Source organism: Cotesia glomerata, linkage group LG6 (assembly GCF_020080835.1).
Source record: "Cotesia glomerata isolate CgM1 linkage group LG6, MPM_Cglom_v2.3, whole genome shotgun sequence".
Classification (NCBI taxonomy): domain Eukaryota; kingdom Metazoa; phylum Arthropoda; class Insecta; order Hymenoptera; family Braconidae; genus Cotesia; species Cotesia glomerata.
The window spans coordinates 9403212-9426531 of record NC_058163.1 but is presented as its reverse complement, the minus strand read 5'-3'; the positions used below and the strand labels follow the sequence as shown (position 1 = coordinate 9426531).

The window sequence follows — 23320 nt, the reverse complement described above, 5'->3', positions numbered from 1 at the left end:
ATTATAAATGTAACTAATTAACACATTTAAATCATGGTTTATCTGACAAGTAGTGTCACCTGCCAGATGCAACCCAAAGCATTATAGTTATTACGACATAACATTTTTAAAAATAGGGAATTTTATTTGTTCAGTTGGTCATGTATACAACTGTAAAATTGCACAGATGATCTAATTTACATAGAATCATTTGTATTTATATACAATTATACGTAAATTTTTCTGTGCTTTTATTCATTTATACTCATCAGCATTTTTACAAACTTTCATATTTATTTGGACAAATTTTCATAAATCCAAACTTTCATCGATACCAAAACAACACAAGCAGGCATAAATTATTGTCTCTCATTGTACCAGAGTGTTATATCCGATGATATAGTAGATGTCGATTTGATGCATTACGCGGCAAATTCACTATAATTTGAATTATTTAATTTAATTTATAATAAATTATATATTATAAATAATGCATTTTGTTTATATACAAAATTTGTTGTAGCACATAAATTAAAGTATAGTAATCTCCTTAAATAAACAATCAACAAACTAACTTTGTCAACATTTCTCAGAACTATAAAAGTACCTGAACAAGCTTGCTTGTGTTACTCGACAATTAAACCTTTGTGAAAACTAATAAAAGAAAAACCATGTGTTAAATGTCCTTCAAGGGTTTGTCAGTTACATATACATTCTTGTTAAGCATTTTCAAGAGGTCGTAAATTATAAAATAGAATAAGACCATAGAACCAAGCCAACAATAATACTATTCGTTAAATAAATAACTGATAAACTATTGGAGTTACGTTTAATAATATTAAAAATAATAGTTAATATTTAATTAAAATAACAATATCTCATATTAATCAATAAACCAAAATCATAATTAATCTGCAACACATATATTAAATTTAAACGTCTTAATTATAATAATTTAATAAGTAACATTTATAAATTAATGTCTAAACTTATAGCTATGATAGATAAACTTTACATAATTATATTTATAACATTTATAATAATTTAGTTATAATAATAATAATAATAATGTTCTAAAGTTAATATTTTTGTTAATGGATAAACCATAAGAATTTAAAATATAATTGTGAGCCCAGGTATACATTTGTGTATGTACCAAGCAAAATATTTTTATTTATTTTTATTTATTTATTAAATTTTGATCCTATAGAGCTAGTGCTCCCTAAGGACCATCTTATTCAAGTACATAATGAGTACATAAAAAATTAATAAAGTAAATTGTTTACACGTAACATAATATGATAAATAATAAGATAACATAAAATATATGTTGGCACAGACATGGACGAGAATAAGTATTAGTGTATAAGTTAAAATAAGTATTAGTATATATATGTTAGAATAAGTATAAGATGTAATAGACTAAGTATATTGGTTTGAAACATAGAGAGGGAAGTGAAGCCGGGAACCACCGACTTCGAGCCGATACTTTTGTAACCACACTTCTCCCTGAGAACTTTAACTGAGCACTTGCTGTAGCTGAAACCACCGAATAAAATCAAGCTCTTCGTTAATTTTTGTTTATCAATTAAAACAGTCCATCTAACTAAAGTTTTCCTTTTTCTTCAACTTAACCCAACAGATTTCATTATCAAAAGCTGAATTAATAAACAACAATAAATTTAAATAGATCCCGCGTGACTTCAACTCACACCTCAGTCCAGAAGGAGGCAGTACGAGCAATCTAGTGACCTTGCTGGACATAACAAGAGCAGCGGCGATAATTTCGTGTTATTAATAGTTCTTCTTATGAGCTGTAGAGGCATCGCGATCAACCATTCGGTAACTAAATAACCATAACAAATGGAATCTATAACCTTGAAAAAGTAATTATGACATCACAAATCTGTGTTAAAATCCAAAAAAACAATGAAATTAATTCAGTATTCCAGAAAAATTAAAATTTATTTTAACTAAGTGTTTATTTTAATAATTTTAAAGCTAATTAATTTAATTACAGCTTTATTTATTTACCGGTTATGGATTTGTTTTGATTTTTTGACAGTACTGATTCGTATCTACCTACCCTGCTGCACCTAGTGGATTGTTGATAATCGCAACTAGGAAAAACAATTATATAAGGTTAATAGAGAATAAATAATAAAGGTTTCTATTCTCCATAAGCCATAATATGTGTGTCTTATTGACAGATAAAATATGGTAAAGTATTCTTGTTTCCCACAAAGAAAAAGAAAGGTGTTATAACTGACAACTCTAATAACATAAGTATATTTATAATCAATGATTGAACATGCTCTAAAGTTTGGTTTGGAACTATATAAAATAATAAATGTTTTAACAAAGAATATTAAATGGCCACAGCCGATATAATTTTTGTTGTTAACCGTGATTGTTGGTGTTCGTTACTTATGTTTCTGATTACTGTGTAGAATGAAATTTTCTTCGATTTATCTAATAAAATGGTATTTTATTAATTAAAATGAAATGCTTTTAATGGTTAATTCGTAAATATTAAAGTTTTTATTTTGATTTCAGGATCAAGTAAACCTTGAACTTTTTCCCGAAGAACAACATTGTACCAATGGAAATGAGGAGTATGATACTGACGAAAATGAACGACCCTCTGGTGAAAGATGGCCACCAGTTGGGGCTAATGATGATGTTGATGATGAATTCAACAGTGAATGCAAATATACCGATAATTTGGAAAAGTAAATTAATTTTTTTTTACAATTATAGTTACTTATATATTAATTAATGTAATATGTAATTTAATGCATGATACAATGATCTTCTATTTATTTCTAATAGTTATTGTATATCATATGATATAATATTATGTATAAATATTTGGGCTTAATGTTTAATACTTTACTTTGTTTAATGCTATGAATTTCTGTTTATGTTGAAATGATAACAAGTACTAACATCGTATTAAATAATCTTTTATTTACTATGGACAGACTTAAAATATTAGAAGAGGAACAAGATGTGCTCAATTCATCACTAATTGCATTAACAACACATTTTGCTCAGGTAGATTTATTTTATTACTAATTTGTCTTTTAAATATTGTACTAGTACATACTTTCAGAGAATGATTATAATAAAATGCATGGAGAGTATACAATCTTTCGGAATTGTGGGTCTAAAGAATCTTCTAATACTTGATATGAATAATTTTTTATGCATAGTTTATTAATTTTTAATTTACGTAATAAAATTCAATCTATTTTATTGAAAAACTAATTATATAAAAATGATGATAAACAATAACGTCTCAAAAAAGATTTTTGAAAAAATTTTCTTAAAAGTGTATTTTTATTATCCAAACATTTCTGAACCCGAATATGTTATCGAAAAAATTTCGTAGGAAAAAATTTTTCAAAATGTTATTGTTTGATACCATCTCTATAATTTGATCATATTAAATAAATTTTGAACAAAATTTATAAAGAATATAAAGTAATATATTCTCTCCGGTAAAATGTTCATATCTGTTCTGACTAAATTAGACCAAATCTCATCAAATAGTACTAAAAAATTTTTGAATCCAATAAAATTAATAATTTTTGTATAAATATAGGTTCAATTTCGTCTTCGCCAAATAGTTGATGCTCCCAGTGATCAAAAAGAAAATTTACTAAAAGAATTAGAAGAATTTGCATTTCGAGGAATTCCAGATGTTTCAAGCATTTTACTATGTAAATCTGAAGCTAACACAGCTCTTGTACCATCAACAGATAGTTCATTACATATAAGTAATGATGAGTGTACTGACATTGGATTGGAATCTAAAATTGCACAGCGAAAACTTAAACAAAAAGAGTTGATAGAACAATTAAAAACCCAACTAGAAGATTTGGAGCGATATGCTTATGAAACTGATGGTCAAGATCTACCGCAAAGCGTTATATTAGAACGGCAAAATTTGTTGATAAGTTAATAGCCAGAATATTTTTTATTTTTAACTTGATTAAAATGAAGTGAGCAGAAGTACAATATCGCTGATTTTGGCTTGTAGAAAATTTTTTCACAGCATTTATAATTTTTTCTGTTTTAGATTAAAAAAATGAATTAGATTGATGAAGCTGTACTTCTGTCATAACATGAATTATTCGTTTTTTAATTACATAACCGACAAATAAAAATACTTATAAATATGTAATATTTTATTATTTTTTAGATCATCTTAAAGAAAAACTTAATTTTGAAATTGATGATTTATGTAAGTTATCTGTTGATGATTTGAGATGGCAAGTTGATCATGCAATAAATGAGGTAATATATTAATTTATTAAAAAGATAAAATGTTTTAACTATACAGTTATTTTAAATCTATAAAAAATTATAATTATTAGATCGTCAATCCGTTGAAAATGAAGGAACAGCTAGTAAATCAATTGAAAACTCAAGTGTCAGATTTAGAACGGTTCATTCATTATCTACAGGGAGAAGTTAGCACAGAAGCATACGCTTGCACTTGTACATGTCCAGTTCATACAAATAGTGCAAAATTATCTGCTAAAAAATCTAGAAAACCATTCCCTCAAGAACATGCAAGTGATGGCAATCATACAAAAACACTTAATACTGTGAGAAAAGTTATAACACTGTTACATCTTTATCTAATGTCACAATTGGGTTGTGGCAGAGACAGAGTTCGACGTAATATTGATAAAAACTCTGATATTCCCGTATGGCGAGATATGAGAGCTCGATTGGATGCAGCCATAGAAGATGTATTACAAAATGTTGCAGCGATGGAACGTCATTTTGAAGACGAAGATTACAATAGTCACACTTCTGATTTAGATTTATCTAAAGCACAGTTCAATGCGCGAATTACAGCATCAGTGAGAAAACATTTAGCCATTTGTATAAGAGATTTGATTCAACATGGATTGACCTCTGATGTTCGTGCTAGTAACAGTGTTGTACCTTTTGTTGGCTGTTTTCCACAGAAAAAATCAGTATCTCATAATTTCATGCATGCATGGGAATTAATAATAAAGTATTATGAAATAAAAAATGGTCATATGTACAACTCTAGTCCAGCTCAAAAATTATCTCAAAGCTTTAACTTAGATCTTGTCAATAGAAGGAATGTTTCTCCAAAACAGGTATTAGTTATTATATTTATTTTAACACTTAAATCGTAATTCATCTTGTTATTTTGATTACTCATTTTTCAGATTCTATTAATTACTATTGGAAATATAATTGCTACCCATACACCTTACAAAAGAAGTCATAACTCACATTTTAAAGCATTTATTTGTGCAGCCTTAAAGTAAGTTCGCTTTTCAACTTTATTTCTCTTGACTTGCACGACATTATTAATGTTTCCAATTGTAAAGAATTTATCATTTTCCTAAGAGGTGTTCAAAATTTCTCTAGAATTATAAAATTTCGAATCATACACTGCGAAATAATTTTATTGTAATTATCTTATATTGTAAGACAATTTTAATTATAAAACTTAATTTAATTTTTAGCGCCAACAAATTGGTTATATGGTTAAGGTACATACTACAGTGTCAATATTTATTGGAAAATTATTATACATCATGGAGTTATGTTGTGAAAACTGGTACGTAAACGATATTTTTTTAATTAAAAATTCGAATTTTGAAACTTAGAAAAAAAATACAATAATTGTAAATTTGTTTTCATAGGATTTCAAGATGCCTTTCACACTCTTGATCGGTTATCATCCGTTCGTTTTGATCTTCCAGTTGACTTAGCCGTACAACAATTTCAGAATATAAAAGATGCTTTTTAATAGTATTTACTTATAATTATTAATAACTGTATTAATTAATAGAGTGTTCTGTATGTACAATACGGATGAATTATTTCATAAAACTGATTGTTGATATTTTTAAAGAGTTTAGCTGCATACATTATTAGTTATATTATTATATCCAGTGATCTAAAAAATAAATATTGCAATTCAGAATATTTCGTCTGTGACATTCATTAAATCAATTCTATTGTTTCTCTTAATCAGAGTTATAAATTATATCAATCATTTACATGTTTCCACACATTAGATCAAATAAGGTCTGAGCATATCTAAACTTTACATCCCGAATGTTCATAAATAGGAATTAGTTTGCTTGCTTACTATGATCTTTATAAAAAACCACAGTATATAATCGATTCTATACGTATAGATTCAATTTAAATTTTATAATAAGCAATAACATTATAAAGTTTTATATAATAATAAAAGTTATACGGATTAGCGTGTCGAGACTTTAATCTTACAGCATTTTTTTCCATTAATTTAGTATCAAAGTTAGGTAGTCACGTATTCGCTTGAAAAAAGTATTTGCTTAATTAAATTAGATTTGATAAAAATGTTAACGTTTTGTCTTTTTAAGTTATATAATTATATAAAAGATAATTGTAATAGGCCGCATTAAATGGATTTGTACGACTGAATGTAAGGATTGATGTGCCAATATTCGTATATACGTACACACATATATTTATACTCCCATGTGTTCTTGTGTGATATTAAAACATTTAATTTGTTAGATATATAAAACGAGATCTCGAAGGTAAAGTATACGTTATAATTTTCATTGTGTATGGGACAATCAAAATTAGTTTTGATAAATTTTTGTAATTAGTTATGTGAAATCATTGACTTCTACAAGGAGTATGAGGAATTCTGTAATTGCAAAACTTTTATTAGTGTTCATAATCTTCAATGAAAATGATGTATTTAATGGAATAAAAACTGAATCGTTGCCAAATACACATGAAAACAATCGAACCATAACTTACAATGACTTCCGATCATCGTTGTTCAATGTAAGAGTGAAAAATAGACAAGGCTTGCAAAAAAAGTATACGAAGAAAAAGTTATATGGACCAGATTCAAAGTACTTTAAGTTTCCCAAAGAAGAAATTAGAATCTTCACTACCAGAAATTCACGGAATCAATTTACTACAGCGTTCAGTGCGCAAACCAGAAGATTAAATGAATTGGTTATCCGGTCCAGTAGAGAGAAATCATCAACCGAAGAATATGACAGAGAAAACCAATTACAGAAAAATATAACATTGATTAAGAATGAAGTTCAGAGGCGATGCTTTCTCCTAGGAAGTATGATACGAGATTGGTTATTTCCATCTGATTACCAAGAATATGACTACGTGTATTATGACCAACCAAAGTCTGAACCTGAAAAGCCTCCACCACCCAAATCTAAACCGCCACCGCCACCAAAACCTAAACCTCCGAAAAAGAAAAAACCTGCGACACCAGCACCTCCTGCGCCGCTTCCGCCTCTACCACCACTTCCGCCACTGCCACCACTTCCGCCTCTTCCACCTGCTCCACCACTCCCTTCGGTAGCGCCCCTCCCCCAACTCCCACCTGCACCCCCTCTTCCTCCTGTTCCGCCACAACAGACTATGTACCCTAAAAAATCGAAGACAATGTTGCCGACAACTCTAATAAAAACGAAATTTGAAAAAGAAATTACGACAATAACAAATGTGCCCACTACTACTCCGAAAACGACGACAACAATCGAACCGACTACAACTCCCAAAACGACTACAATTTTACCAACTACAACTCTGAAAACAACACCCAAGGTAGAAACGACAACAACAGTTCAGCCGACCACAACTCCGAAAACAACAACAACAACAGTTAAACCGACAACAACTCCAAAAACGACTACAATTTTACCAACTACAACTCTGAAGACAACAACAACCAAGGTTGAAACGACAACAACAGTTCAGCCGACCACAACTCCGAAAACAACAACAACAACAGTTAAACCGACAACAACTCCAAAAACGACTACAATTTTACCAACTACAACTCTGACGACAACAACAGTTCAGCTAACCACAACTCCAAAAACGACAACAACAATCGAACCGACTACAACTCCCAAAACGACTACAATTTTACCAACTACAACTCTGAAGACAACAACACCCAAGGTAGAAATGACAACAACAGTTCAGCCGACCACAACTCCGAAACCAACAACAACAACAATTGAACCGACTACAACTCCTGAAACGACAACAACAATTGAACCGACCACAACTCCCAAAACGACTACAATTTTACCAACTACAATTCTGGAGACAACAACACCCAAGGTAAAAAACACAACAACAGTTCAGCCGACCACAACTGCCAAAACAACTACAATTTTACCAAGTACAACTCTGGAGACAACAACACCCGATCTAGAAACGACAACAACAATTGAACCAACCACAACTTCAAAAACGACTACAATTTTACCAAGTACAACTCTGAAGACAACAACACCCGAGGTAGAAACGACAACAACAGTTCAGCCGACTACAACTCCGAAATCTACAACAACAATTGAACCGACCACAACTCCTAAAACGACTACAATTTTACCAACTACAAGTCTAAAGACAACAACAGTTCAGCCGACAACAACAATCGAACCGACTACAACTCCCAAAACGACTACAATTTTACCAACTACAACTCTGAAAACAACACCCAAGGTAGAAACGACAATAACAGTTCAGCCGACCACAACTCCGAAAACGACAACAACAATTGAACCGACCACAACTCCTAAAATGACTACAATTTTACCAATTACAACTCTGAAGACAACAACACCCAAGGTTGAAACGACAACAACAGTTCAGCCGACCACAAGTCCGAAAACAACAACAACAACAACAGTTAAACCTACAACAACTCCAAAAACGACTACAATTTTACCAACTACAACTCTAACGACAACAACAGTTCAGCTGACCACAACTCCGAAAACGACAACAACAATCGAAACGACTACAACTCCCAAAACGACTAAAATTTTACCAACTACAACTCTGAAGACAACAACACCCAAGGTTGAAACGACAACAACAGTTCAGCCGACCACAAGTCCGAAAACAACAACAACAACAGTTAAACCTACAACAACTCCAAAAACGACTACAATTTTGACAACTACAAGTCTAAAGACAACAACAGTTCAGCTGACCACAACTCCGAAAACGACAACAACAATCGAACCGACTACAACTCCCAAAACGACTACAATTTTACCAACTACAACTCTGACGACAACAGTTCAGCTGACCACAACTCCGAAAACGACATCAACAATCGAACCGACTACAACTCCCAAAACGACTACAATTTTACTAACTACAACTCTGACGACAACAACAGTTCAGCCGACTACAACTCCGAAATCTACAACAACAATTAAACCGACCACAACTCCTAAAACGACTACAATTTTACCAACTACAAGTCTAAAGACAACAACAGTTCAGCCGACCACAACTCCGAAAACGACAACAACAATCGAACCGACTACAACTCCCAAAACGACTACAATTTTACCAACTACAACTCTGAAAACAACACCCAAGGTAGAAACGACAACAACAGTTCAGCCGACCACAACTCCCAAAACGACTACAATTTTACCAAGTACAACTCTGAAGACAACAACACCCGATCTAGAAACGACAACAACAATCGAACCGACCACAAGTCCAAAAACGACTACAATTTTACCAACTACAACTCTGAAGACAATAACACCCGAGGTAGAAACGACAACAACAGTTCAGCCGACTCCAACTCCGAAAACGACAACAACAATTGAACCAACCACAACTTCAATAACGACTACAATTTTACCAACTACAACTCTGAAGAGAACAACCGAGGTAGAAACGACAACAACAGTTCAGCAGACCACAACTCCGAAACCAACAAGAACAACAATTGAACGGACCACAACTCCAAAAACGACTACAATTTTACCAACTACAACTCTGACGACAACAACAGTTCAGCTGATTACAACTCCGAAAACGACAACAACAATCGAACCGACTTCAACTCCCAAAACGACTACAATTTTACCAACTACAACTCTGAAAACAACACCCAAGGTCGAAACGACAACAACAGTTCAGCCGACCACAACTCTGAAAGCGACAACAACAATCGAAACGACTACAACTCCCAGAACGACTACAATTTTACCAACTACAACTCTGAAGACAACATCACCTAAGGTAGAAACGACAACAACAGTTCAGCCGACTACAACCGCGAAAACGACAACAATTGGACCGATCACAACTCCAAAAACGACAACAATTTTACCTACTACGACTCTGAAGACCACAACACCCAAGGTCGAAATGACAACAACAGATCAGCCGACGACAACGCCAAAAACGACAACAACAATCGAAGCGACTACAACTCCCAGAACGACTACAATTTTACCAACTAAAACGACGAAGACAACATCACCTAAGGTAGAAACGACAACAACAGTTCAGCCGACTACAACCCCGAAAACTACAACAATTGAACCGACCACAACTCCCAGAACGACTACAATTTTACCAACTACGACTCTGGAGACCACAACACCCAAGGTCGAAACGACAACAACAGTTCAGCCGACGATAACTCTGAAAAGAACAACAACAACAGTTATACCGACAACAACTCCAAAAATGACTTCAATTTCACCAACAACAACTCTAAAGACAACAACAGTTCAGCCGACCACAACTCTGAAAGCGACAACAACCATCGAACAGACTACAACTCCCAAAATGACAAAAATTTTACCAACTACAACTCTGAAGACCACAACACCCAAGATCGAAACGACAACAACAGTTCAGCTGACTACAACTCTGAAAACGACAACAACAATTGAACCGACCACAACTCCCGAAACGGCTACAATTTTACCAACTACAACTCTGAAGACAAGAACAGTTCAGCCGACCACAACTTCGAAAACGACAACAACAATCGAACAGACTACAACTTCCAGAACGACTACAATTTTACCAACTACAACTCTGAAGACAACAACACCCAAGGTAGAAACGACAATAACAGTTCAGACGACCACAACTCCGAAAACGACAACAAAAATCGAACAGAGTACAACTCCCAGAACGACGACAATTTTACCAACTACAACTCTGAAGACAACAACAGTTCAGCTGACTACAACTCTGAAAACGACAACAACAATTGAACCGACCACAACTCCCGAAACGACTACAATTTTACCAACTACAACTCTGAAGATAACAACACCCAAGGTAGAAACGACAATAACAGTTCAGACGACCACAACTCCGAAAACGACAACAACTATTGAACCAACCACAACTCCCAGAACGACTACAATTTTACCAACTAGAACTCTGAAGACAACAACAGTTCAGCTGACTACAACTCTGAAAACGACAACAACAATTGAACCGACCACAACTCCCGAAACGGCTACAATTTTACTAACTACAACTCTGAAGACAAGAACAGTTCAGCCGACCACAACTTCGAAAACGACAACAACAATCGAACAGACTACAACTTCCAGAACGACTACAATTTTACCAACTACAACTCTGAAGACAACAACACCCAAGGTAGAAACGACAATAACAGTTCAGACGACCACAACTCCGAAAACGACAACAAAAATCGAACAGAGTACAACTCCCAGAACGACGACAATTTTACCAACTACAACTCTGAAGACAACAACAGTTCAGCTGACTACAACTCTGAAAACGACAACAACAATTGAACCGACCACAACTCCCGAAACGACTACAATTTTACCAACTACAACTCTGAAGATAACAACACCCAAGGTAGAAACGACAATAACAGTTCAGACGACCACAACTCCGAAAACGACAACAACTATTGAACCAACCACAACTCCCAGAACGACTACAATTTTACCAACTACAACTCTGAAGACAACAACAGTTCAGCTGACTACAACTCTGAAAACGACAACAACAATTGAACCGACCACAACTCCCGAAACGGCTACAATTTTACCAACTACAACTCTGAAGACAAGAACAGTTCAGCCGACCACAACTTCGAAAACGACAACAACAATCGAACAGACTACAACTTCCAGAACGACTACAATTTTACCAACTACAACTCTGAAGACAACAACACCCAAGGTAGAAACGACAATAACAGTTCAGACGACCACAACTCCGAAAACGCCAACAAAAATCGAACAGAGTACAACTCCCAGAACGACTACAATTTTACCAACTACAACTCTGAAGACAACAACAGTTCAGCTGACTACAACTCTGAAAACGACAACAACAATTGAACCGACCACAACTCCCGAAACGACTACAATTTTACCAACTACAACTCTGAAGATAACAACACCCAAGGTAGAAACGACAATAACAGTTCAGACGACCACAACTCCGAAAACGACAACAACAATGGAACCGACTACAACTCCCAGAATGACTACAATTTTATCAACTACAACTTTGAAGACAACAATACCCAAGGTAGAAACGACAACAACAGTTCAGCCGACTACAACTCCGAAAACGACAACAACTATTGAACCAACCACAACTTCAAAAACGACTACAATTTTACCAACTACAACTTTTAAGACGACAACACCCAAGGTAGAAAGAACAACAACAACAGTTCAGCTGACTACAACTCTGAAAACGACAACAACAATTGAACCGACCACAACTCCCGAAACGACTACAATTTTACCAACTACAACTCTGAAGACAACAACACCCAAGGTAGAAACGACAATAACAGTTCAGACGACCACAACTCCGAAAACGACAACAACAATGGAACCGACTACAACTCCCAGAATGACTCCAATTTTATCAACTACAACTCTGAAGACAACAATACCCAAGGTAGAAACGACAACAACAGTTCAGCCGACTACAACTCCGAAAACGACAACAACTATTGAACCAACCACAACTTCAAAAACGACTACAATTTTACCAATTACAACTTTTAAGACTACAACACCCATGGTAGAAACGACAACAACAGTTCAGCTGACTACAAATCTGAAAACGACAACAACAATTGAACCGACCACAACTCCCGAAACGACTACAATTTTACCAACTACAACTCTGAAAACAACAACACCCAAGGTAGAAACGATAATAACAGTTCAGACGACCACAACTCCGAAAACGACAACAAAAATCGAACAGAGTACAACTCCCAGAACGACTACAATTTTACCAACTACAACTCTGAAGACAACAACAGTTCAGCCGACCATAACTCCGAAAACGACAACACCATTCGAACAGACTCCAACTTCCAAAACGACTACAATTTTACCAACTACAGATCGGAAGACAACAACATCCAAGGTAGAAACGACAACAACAGTTCAGCTGACCACAACTCCGAAAACGACAACAACAATGGAACCGACTACAACTCCCATAATGACTACAATTTTATCAACTACAACTCTGAAGACAACAATACCCAAGGTAGAAACGACAACAACAGTTCAGCCGACTACAACTCCGAAAACGACAACAACTATTGAACCAACCACAACTTCAAAAACAACTACAATTTTACCAACTACAACTTTTAAGACGACAACACCCAAGGTAGAAAGAACAACAACAACAGTTCAGCCAACTATAACTCCAAAAACGACTACAGTTTTGCCAACTACAATTCTAAAGACTACAACACTCAAAGTAGAAACGACAACAACAGTTGAGCCAACTACAACTCCAAAAACAACGACACAAGAGGTAGAAACGATGACAGCAGTTCAGCCGACTACAACTCCAGAAACGACAACAATTTTGCCAATTACAACTCTAAAGACGACAATGCTTCAAGTAGAAACGACAACTATCCAGCCGATTACAGCAGTAAAAGGAGAATCGATATCTTCAGTTCAGCTGTCTACAAGTCCAAAAGCGACCATACTGAAAGAAGCAACGACAACAAAAGTTTTGCTAACTACAACTCCAAAAACGACTACACGGATAATTGAAACGACAACATTTTTACCAACTACAACTCTTAAGACAACAACACTAAAGAAAGAAACGACAAAAACTATTTCTCCAACTACAACTTTGAGAATGACAAGTCAGCCGACTACAACTCCGACACCGACAACACAAAAGCTTGAAACAACACTAATTTTCCCGACTACGACTTCCAAAACGACATCTTTCAAGGAAGAAACGAGAACAACAACAGTTTTGCCGACTACAGTTCCAATATCAACAATACTCAAAGTAGAAACGATAACTTCAACGGTTTTGCCGCCTACGACTTCAAAAACAACAACACTTAAGGTAGAAACGATGACAACATCCGTTTTGCTAACTCCGGAAGAAATCAACATGCATTAATATGCTTTACTATTCATGACTTGGGCATTCTCATACACGACTGAGCACGAATCGTACATGATCATGCATAAGCGTGCGTACTTATACTCAATTACATATGCTCAACCATAATGAATCAAGCATGATTCATACATAGTCATGCTTAATCTTACACAGTAGGGATCGAAAAGTCGTACGTTTTTCTACCTGACCGAATGTAACTTTGTATGATCATACACGATCCTTGCTTGACTAAATTTGATCATGCATGATTCGAGTTTGATCATGCATAATAATTTTCCACTCACCGAGAATCATCAGACTTGAGCGCACATGGTTGATTGTGATTGTAAATGGTCATACAGTGCGCATCATTAATTCATACCGGTTAAAAATTTTATGGTAAAATAGAAAAATCAAAATTTCGACATCTGTAAATAAAGAAATCAATAAAAGGAAAATCTTTAAAAGCATCAATTTAAACAAAATTGAAAAAATAATGCACTGAAAATAAATAACTCAAAATATCAATCACGATTAAAATAGAAATTAAAAATATCAGTAATTAAAATAATTACACTTTACAAAATAAATAATAGTAAATTTATAATATTAAAAAAAAAAAGACAACAATATAATTGGATAATTTTAAAATTTATCAATTATAAATATAAACATTGAATAAAATAAAATGAACTAAATTCAGACAAGTCAGTAAAAAGACATTTGAATATTTATATTTATAGAAATATTGACAGTTATTAACATGCGTACTCTTAAACAATAGACATCTATAAATATAAACTAGTAAATTTAGAAACCCGTAATTTTAGACATCTGTAAATTTTGATTTCTATAAATTCATAAATTAAAATAAAAATACAATTAAATATATAATTGCTTGCAATTTATGAGGTTATAAAAAATTAAAACAAAACTTCTATAATGCTCGAGAGCACTCGACTACAACCCTTAGATGCTTACGGAGTCGGTTCTCCAGAAGGATGCGGATTAGGCAGCGGCGAAATTCTCCGCGCGCCAAAAAATAACCTATAGACAATTCTTAAATAACGAGTGTCGTGTTTATCAAAGTTAGCTACACATGGAGGTTTATCGTCCTCCAGGAAGTTGCGGATCAGGCAGTGGATGGATTCTTTGTACTGCAAAAAATAACCTATTTTTTACATATAGTTTTTAATTAAATATAAAAATTTATGTACAGTTTTGAATCTTCATACACATGTCAATTTTTCAAATGGTTATTTTATTTTTCTGTTTCTGCTTTATTTTATAAAATTCTTTGTTTACAGTTAAAAATAAGCGTCCACGACGTAAGAAAAAATTGTAATCAAATATTAAAAAAAATAATATTAAAAACAAAATTATAACAGAATGCAAAATTGTAGGGAACATATACAACGTCCGTCTGAAGAAATACACACGCTATTTAAAAATTGTCTAGGTTATTTTTTGGAGCGTGGGGAATCTCGCCGCTGCCTGATTCGCGACCTCCTGGAGAACCGACTCCGTAAGCATCCAAGGGTTGTAGTCGAGGGCTCTCGAGCATTATAGAAGTTTTGTTTTAATTTTTTATAACCTCATAAATTGCAAGCAATTATATATTCAATTGTATTTTTATTTTAATTTATGAATTTATAGAAATCAAAATTTACAGATGTCTAAAATTACGGGTTTTTAAATTTCCTAGTTTATATTTATAGATGTCTATTGTTTAAGAGTTCGCATGTTAATAACTGTCAATATTTTTATAAACATAAATATTCAAATGTCTTTTTACTGACTTGTCTGAATTCAGTTCATTTTATTTTATTCAATGTTTATATTTATAATTGATAAATTTTAAATTTATCTAATTATATTGTTGTCTTTTTTTTTTAATATTATAAAATTACTATTATTTATTTTGTAAAGTGTAATTATTTTAATTACTGATATTTTTGATTTCTATTTTAATCGTGATTGATATTTTGAGTTATTTATTTTCAGTGCATTATTTTTTCAATTTTGTTTAAATTGATGCTTATAAAGATTTTCCTTTTATGGATTTCTTTATTTACAGATGTCGAAATTTCGATTTTTCTAATTGAGGTTATAATTGAGGATGATTTTACTTGTATCACTGTAGAGTGTTTTACAAGGGAGGGTGGGGAATTATTGTCTCTCCACTTTTTTCTCCGTAATATAATCTCTCAACCCCGTCATTATAACTCTCAACCACTTTTTTCGTCCCCACCCCCCTGCATGTCGGGATTTTTTCTTTCATGCCCGACACACATGTGCTGCGACTGTGGCCGATTTACGCGTTATAATCAGTACCTGCATTTGCATTACGGTCTTAAATAGTATGGAGGTACTTCTATAATGACATTTTACCTCCATAACTATATGGGAAAACCACAGAAAACCCGACTGGTACAGAGGCTGGCAATGAAACGCACATATTCTTAGTTTATAATCATTGAAAAATATTGGTGCGCGCCGGAATCGAACCCTGGTCCCACTCTTTTGAAATGCAGGTACTTAGCCGATTAGGCTATTGCCAACCTTCGATTTTTCTATTTTACCATAAAATTTTTAACCGGTATGACCCTGTTGAAAAGCTCCAATAAGATCCCATCAAAAGCGCCAAAAGCCACTTAGAAACCAATAAAATTTATGGGTTTCTACGTGGCTTTTGTCGCTTTTGATGGGATCCTATTGGAAATTTTAAACAGGGGAATCAATGACGCGCACTGTATAAGGCACTGTACATGGTTATACTTAATTAAGCTTGCATATGCATGCATTTGTAATAAAAAAAAAATATTTTTAGTTTAGCCCTGGTTAAAAATACTGATTGAAAAGAATTGAAAAGCGGTCACTCCATGCAAAGTTTATAACTATATATACAAATAAAAGAATTTAAATTATTGAAAAGAATTTAAATTTCATCATTTTCAATTCTTTTCAATCAATATTTTTAAACAGGGAGCCGGAGTGGAGACTGAAATAGATTATACAAAAGAATAAAACTATCTTTTTGATAGTGGAGTAACAATTTACTTTTACCGATAATTAGCTATTATTTCTGGACTGACAACATTATTGTAGATTCGAAAACGATACTGTGATTTGTTTCAGAACAATTTGTGATTGTACTAGTAAAATTTTTTAATGCGCAACATAATGTGGAAACAACTTATATAAACTAAAAAAATAAACTTGTTTTACAAGAGAAATTCTTGGTTTGAGAACATCATTTTGATGAATTTGATTATCTTGAATTGTGAAAAAATTCTTAGTCTAAGAAATTCTGTAGCAAGTATATTCTCTACCCGGGAAAAAATGATCAGATATGAACAAGCATGAGTCTTCAGGTCTGATCAGATATGAAAAACGACCGGGTCTTCAGACCTGGCCAGGCATGTTCATGTCTGACTCGATCAGGTCCATAAAAAAAAAAAAAAATTGGTGCCGACGGGGATTCGAACCATGTACGTTGCGCTCTTCAGACTGATACTTTACCTGTTGACCCAATGACTCATATAAACTCCGGCGTACCTTTCAAACTACTTTAAGTAATTTAAATTTTATACATGACTTGTCCTTATAGTTAACGGAGTTCTATACTTAATTTATTAATTATTAATAATTAATTATACACAGTAAAAAATTTCGCGTCATAGAGTCAAAAAATTTCGTGATAAAAATTTTTATGTTAAATATTTAACACTTTTTTGTGTTAATTTAACAAAATAAATGTTAAATTTACACATAAAAGTGTTAAATATTTAACACAAAAATTTTTAACACAAAATTTTTTGACGCAATGACGCAAAATTTTTTATTGTGTATATTAGAGTGATTTATTTGGGACGGCTATGTATTTTTTTCGATCCATTAACATATGGTTCTCTGTAAAGTAAAAAAAAATTTCTTCAAGGTTTATTCCGCAATTATAATTTTATTGTTTTCTTTTAAAATTGAAGTTTTTTTTAATTAAAACGTATAGGAAATGAAAAATTATTTGTGTGTTCTACAATTTAGCAGCTTTTGACACTACTGCAATGGACCAAGGCGGTAGCTTAAAATAATAACAGACACCTTGAAAGGACTTATCGCCTATCGATATCAACTGATATATTTTGGTATTTTCACGCTATCAAACTCAAACTTCTAATAAATAATCTTATTTTTCGCGTATTCAATAGAACACAGTAAAAAATTTTATGTCACTGCGTCAAAATTCATCATTAAAAATCATCGTTTTGGCATGGAAAATTAAAAAGTTCATGCTTATATAAGCCGAAATTTGAGATGAAAGTCGTACATTTAAAATTTATAAGGGGATAGAAACTGATACGTCATATGGAACAAATTAATTTTGAAAATAGAACTGCAGTCTATAGTTCGATAAAATTTTTCTTCCAGACTTAAAATATCATTTAAGAGGGCAAATCATGCATGAACAGTTCTTGTCAGCTGATATATGGAGTTTTAATCCTTATCTATTTTAGGCTAGATCAGACATGATTAGACATGGACAGGTCTGAGCGTATTTAACGCTTTAGACATGAACAGGCTTGATCAGATCTGATCAGGTCTGAGCGTATTTAATGCTTCAGATATGAGCAGGCATGAACAGGCTTGATCAGGTCTGATCAGGTCTGAGCGTATTTAACACTCCAGACATGAACAGACATGATCAGGCATGGACAGGTCTGATCAGGCCTAATTTCAGGCCTGATCATACATGAACAGGCCTGATCAGATATGAACAGGTCTGATCAGTCCTGATCATTTTTTCCCGGGTAGTAGTAAAAATAATCATGCATGATTAGGCTAAACGAGCATGAATCATGCATGATCATAAATAATTGTACACAGTCAAGCGAACTCGTGAGTAATTAAATTATTCTTACTACTAGATCGAGCTCGATTATTCTGGGTACGTGAAAAATTAAAATTGAAATTATCATGCATGATCAAGCTTGGTCAAACAAAAATCATTTATGATCATACAAAGTCTTACTTAATCGCACAAGTTCATGCACGACTTTTCAATCTTTACATGGATGATCGTGCTTCTATTAGTCATAGAAGGCATCAAATATAGTAATAACTTACTTTTTTACAATGTAAAATTTTTGTGATTATTTTAGGATTTAGGATTATTTAGGATACCTTTATGAGTTTTTTAGAACACTCTTTATGATTTTAAATTATTTTTATAATTATTAATGAACATTTTTGTAAATGTTTTGGGACATTTTTGTAACTATTTTGGAACACATTTGTGAGTATTTGGGGACATGTTTGTGACTATTTTGGGACATGTTTGTGACTGTTTTGAAAAATTTTGTGACTATTTTGGGACATTTTTGTGGTTATTTTAGGACATCTTTGTAATTATTTTAGGACACATTTATGACTTTTTTAGAACACTTCAATATTTTAAATTATTTTTATAATTATTTTGGAAAATTTTTGTGACTATTTTGGGACATTTTTTTTACTCTTTTGGGACACTTGTGTGACTATTTTGGGACATTTTTGTGAATGTTACAGTCGCGAACATGTCCCAAAATATTCACAAAAATGTTCAAAAGTAGTCACAAAAATTTACCAAAATAGTCACAAACATGTCCCAAAATAATCACAAAAATGTCCCAAAATAATTATAAAAATAAATTAAAATAGTGAAGTGTTCTAAAATAGTCATAAATGTGTCCTAAAAAAATCACAAAAATGTTCCAAAATAGTCACAAACATGTCTCAAAGTAATCACAAAAATGTCCCAAAATAGTCACAAAAATTATCCAATATAATTATAAAAATAATTTAAAATAGTGAAGTGTTCTAAAAGAGTCATAAATGTGTCCTAGAATAATCACAAAAATGTTTCGAAATAGTCACAAACATGTCTCAAAATAGTCGCAATAATTTTCCTTAATAATTATAAAAATAATTTAAAATAATGAAGTGTTCTAAAAAAGTCATAAATGTATCTCAAAATAATCACAAAAATGTCCCAAAATAGTCACAAAAATGTTCCAAAGTAGTCACAAAAATGTCCCAAAATAGTTACAAAATTTTCCAATCTAGTCACAAATATGTCCTAAAATAGTCACAAATCTATCCCAAAATAGTCACAAAAATTAAATTCTGTTTATAATATCTGACCCCGTCGAAACAGATCATGTTTCTGAGTTGGTCTTGAACAATTTGCAAAATGAGTTGAAAAAATGACATGTTTGAAAAAAATTTTTATGAGAATTTAAAAATGCTTAACTTTTATATTTTTGATTTTTCATCCGGTGTCACAAAAATGTCACAAAATAGTCCCAAATTGTGTCAATTTGGACATTTTTGTGACACTTTTGGGACATTTTTTTTTTACACGGGAATTTCAGAAATCAAACGGTCAGACCAAACTGGAAGGTTATTGATAAAATAGTAATTTGCAATAGAAAATTTACAATAAATAGAAATCAGTTTAGCTAACAAGAACGACACCATATTGACTATTGTTTCTGCTTCACATCCAGACGGTACAGCGGTCAAACATCATCAACGCCGAGTCTCAAATGGAATTTTTCAGAAAAAAAAATAGGGACCATAATTAATTAGTTAAATATTAGGACAATAAAAAAAAAATTTTTTTTTGTAATTTTGATTTTTTTGCATTATTTTATATAGTGAGCATGACTATGCTTCCTCGTGCAGGATCGTTATTGCTCATATGTCCATACCTGAATATTTTCCAGAGATAAAAGAGCATGATTGTGCTTGGGCAGACATCCCGGTTTAAAATTTCCAATAGGATCCCATCAAAAGCGACAAAAGCCACTTAGAAACCCATAAATTTTATTGGTTTCTAAGTGGCTTTTGTCGCTTTTGATGGGATCTTATTGGAGATTTTCAACAGGGATGAGAGCTTTGGCCTTGCATAATTATGTACGGTCATTCCTGGCAAATATTCATGCATGATCGTGCATGAAACTAACGCAAGAGCATATACGATGATTTTTTACCGGTAACTACAACTGCAACAATAACAACACTGAAGGAAGAAACGACAACACCAATGATTCTGCCAACTACGACTGCAAAGAAAGCAACGATACTACCGACTACAATTCAGAAAAAAACAACATTGAAGGAAGAAACGACGACAACAACAGATCTGCCGACTACACCTACTATAACAACAAAGGTAGAAACGACAGCAACAACCGTTCTGCTGACTACAACTGAGGTAACAGTTGAAGAGAAAACGTCGACATTTTTACCTACTACAACCGGGGAATCATCGACATCTAAACAAGAAACTTCGACAACGTTTCTGCCGACTACAACCGAGACAAAGACAACACTTAAGGAAGCAACGTCCACGACGTTTCTTCAAACTATAACCGAGACAAAAACAACGTTTAAAGAAGAAACGGCCACGACAACAGTGCTGCCGACCACAACCGAGACAACCTCAAGTTCTGAAGAGGTCACGTTGACAACAACGTTACTGCTGACTACACCCGAGAGAACCACAGATCTCAATAAAGAGACTTCAACGGCGTTTCTGCCGACGACAACTGGGACAACAACAACACTTGAAGAAGAAACATCTATGACAACAGTGCTGCCGACTACAGCCGAGACAACCTCAACTTCTGAAGAGGTCACGTTGACAACAACGTTACTGCTGGCTACACCTGCGAGATCAACAGCACTCACTGAAGAGACTTCAACGACGTTTCTACCGACTACAACTGAGACAACAACAACATTTGAAGAAGAAACGTCTACAACAACAGTGCTGTTAACTACATCCGAGACAACCTCAAGTTCTGAAGAGGTAACGTTGACAACAACGTTTCTACCGACTACAACTGAGACAACAACAACACTTGAAGAAGAAACGTCTACAACAACAGTGCTGTTAACTACAGCCGAGACAACCTCAAGTTCTGAAGAGGTAACGTTGATAACAACGTTACTGCCGACTACAACTGAGGAAACAACGACATTTGAAGAAGAAACGTCTACGACAACAGTGCTACCGACTACAACCGAGACAACCTCAAGTTCTGAAGAGGTCACGTTGACAACAACGTTACTGCTGACTACACCTGAGAGATCAACAGCACTCAATGAAGAGACTTCAACGACGTTTCTACCGACTACAACTGAGGAAACAACGACATTTGAAGAAGAAACGTCTACAACAATAGTGCTGCCGACTACAACCGAGACAACCTCAAGTTCTGAAGAGGTAACGTTGACAACAACGTTATTGCTGACTACAACTGAGACAACAACAATACTTGAAGAAGAAACGTCTACGACAACAGTGCTGCTAACTACAGCCGAGACAACCTCAAGTTCTGAAGAGGTAACGTTGACAACAACGTTACTACCGACTACAACTGAGGAAACAAAGACATTTGAAGAAGAAACGTCTACGACAACAGTGCCACCGACTGCAACCGAGACAACCTCAAGTTCTGAAGAGGTAACGTTGACAGCAACGTTACCGCTGACTATAACTGAGAGAACAACAACACTTAATGAAGAAACGACGTTTTTGCCAACTATAACGGAGATAAAAATTCTACAAGAAGAAACGTCGACGACAACGTTTTTGTTGACTACAACTCAGGCAATAACCACACTAAGAGAAGAAGAATTAAAAACAATAACGTCGACTTCTGTAACGTCAATGGGAAAATTTGAAATAACAACGAGGTCGGAAACATCTAGAAAGAAGAGAACTACTACATCCAGAAAAGGTACTAATGAGATGTTTTAAAACAAATTATTATATTTTGAAAATTTTACTTATTTCAGGGAGAACATACATCCGAAAAGAGAAGTGGGAACGTTAACTGTATGCCTATTAAGTATTTTTGAAAATAGTCCATCGATCACACAAAGAATGAACATCAACCAAAATTATACTAGTATTTCTTCTGAAATTATCATGGCAACATATTATATACCAATGGAGTTCGGCTAGTACATTTCTAAAATTAAAAACAACATTATTTTCATAATAATTCTAATATTTATTGTTATCGTTATTTAA

At 33.5% G+C, this 23320-nt stretch overlaps 2 protein-coding genes across 7 annotated transcripts; both read left to right on the top strand.

Annotated features, from left to right (window-relative positions):
* Nucleotides 1–1806: 1806 nt before the first annotated feature.
* Nucleotides 1807–5964, top strand: LOC123267017 (RUN domain-containing protein 1). 3 transcript variants are annotated; one of them, XM_044731495.1, is made up of 10 exons: nucleotides 1807–1865; nucleotides 2000–2462; nucleotides 2536–2711; nucleotides 2964–3036; nucleotides 3587–3941; nucleotides 4187–4281; nucleotides 4362–5123; nucleotides 5196–5293; nucleotides 5499–5593; nucleotides 5679–5964. In XM_044731495.1, exons 2-10 carry the CDS (start codon nucleotides 2460–2462, stop codon nucleotides 5783–5785), a joined length of 1764 nt encoding a protein of 587 aa, XP_044587430.1. In that variant the 5' UTR covers nucleotides 1807–1865; nucleotides 2000–2459; the 3' UTR covers nucleotides 5786–5964. The 3 variants fall into 3 exon arrangements, with proteins under 3 accessions (XP_044587430.1, XP_044587431.1, XP_044587429.1); XM_044731496.1 differs by lacking the exon at nucleotides 1807–1865 and having other exon boundaries at nucleotides 1959–2121; nucleotides 2190–2462; XM_044731494.1 differs by lacking the exon at nucleotides 1807–1865 and having other exon boundaries at nucleotides 1959–2462.
* A 927-nt stretch (nucleotides 5965–6891) lies between these two features.
* Nucleotides 6892–22575, top strand: LOC123267015 (mucin-2-like). 4 transcript variants are annotated; one of them, XM_044731491.1, is made up of 4 exons: nucleotides 6892–8889; nucleotides 9601–14199; nucleotides 21305–22035; nucleotides 22394–22575. In XM_044731491.1, exons 1-4 carry the CDS (start codon nucleotides 7123–7125, stop codon nucleotides 22464–22466), a joined length of 7170 nt encoding a protein of 2389 aa, XP_044587426.1. In that variant the 5' UTR covers nucleotides 6892–7122; the 3' UTR covers nucleotides 22467–22575. The 4 variants fall into 4 exon arrangements, with proteins under 4 accessions (XP_044587426.1, XP_044587425.1, XP_044587422.1 ...); XM_044731490.1 differs by having other exon boundaries at nucleotides 6892–12633; nucleotides 12760–14199; XM_044731487.1 differs by having other exon boundaries at nucleotides 6892–14199.
* The last annotated feature ends 745 nt before the right edge of the window (nucleotides 22576–23320 follow it).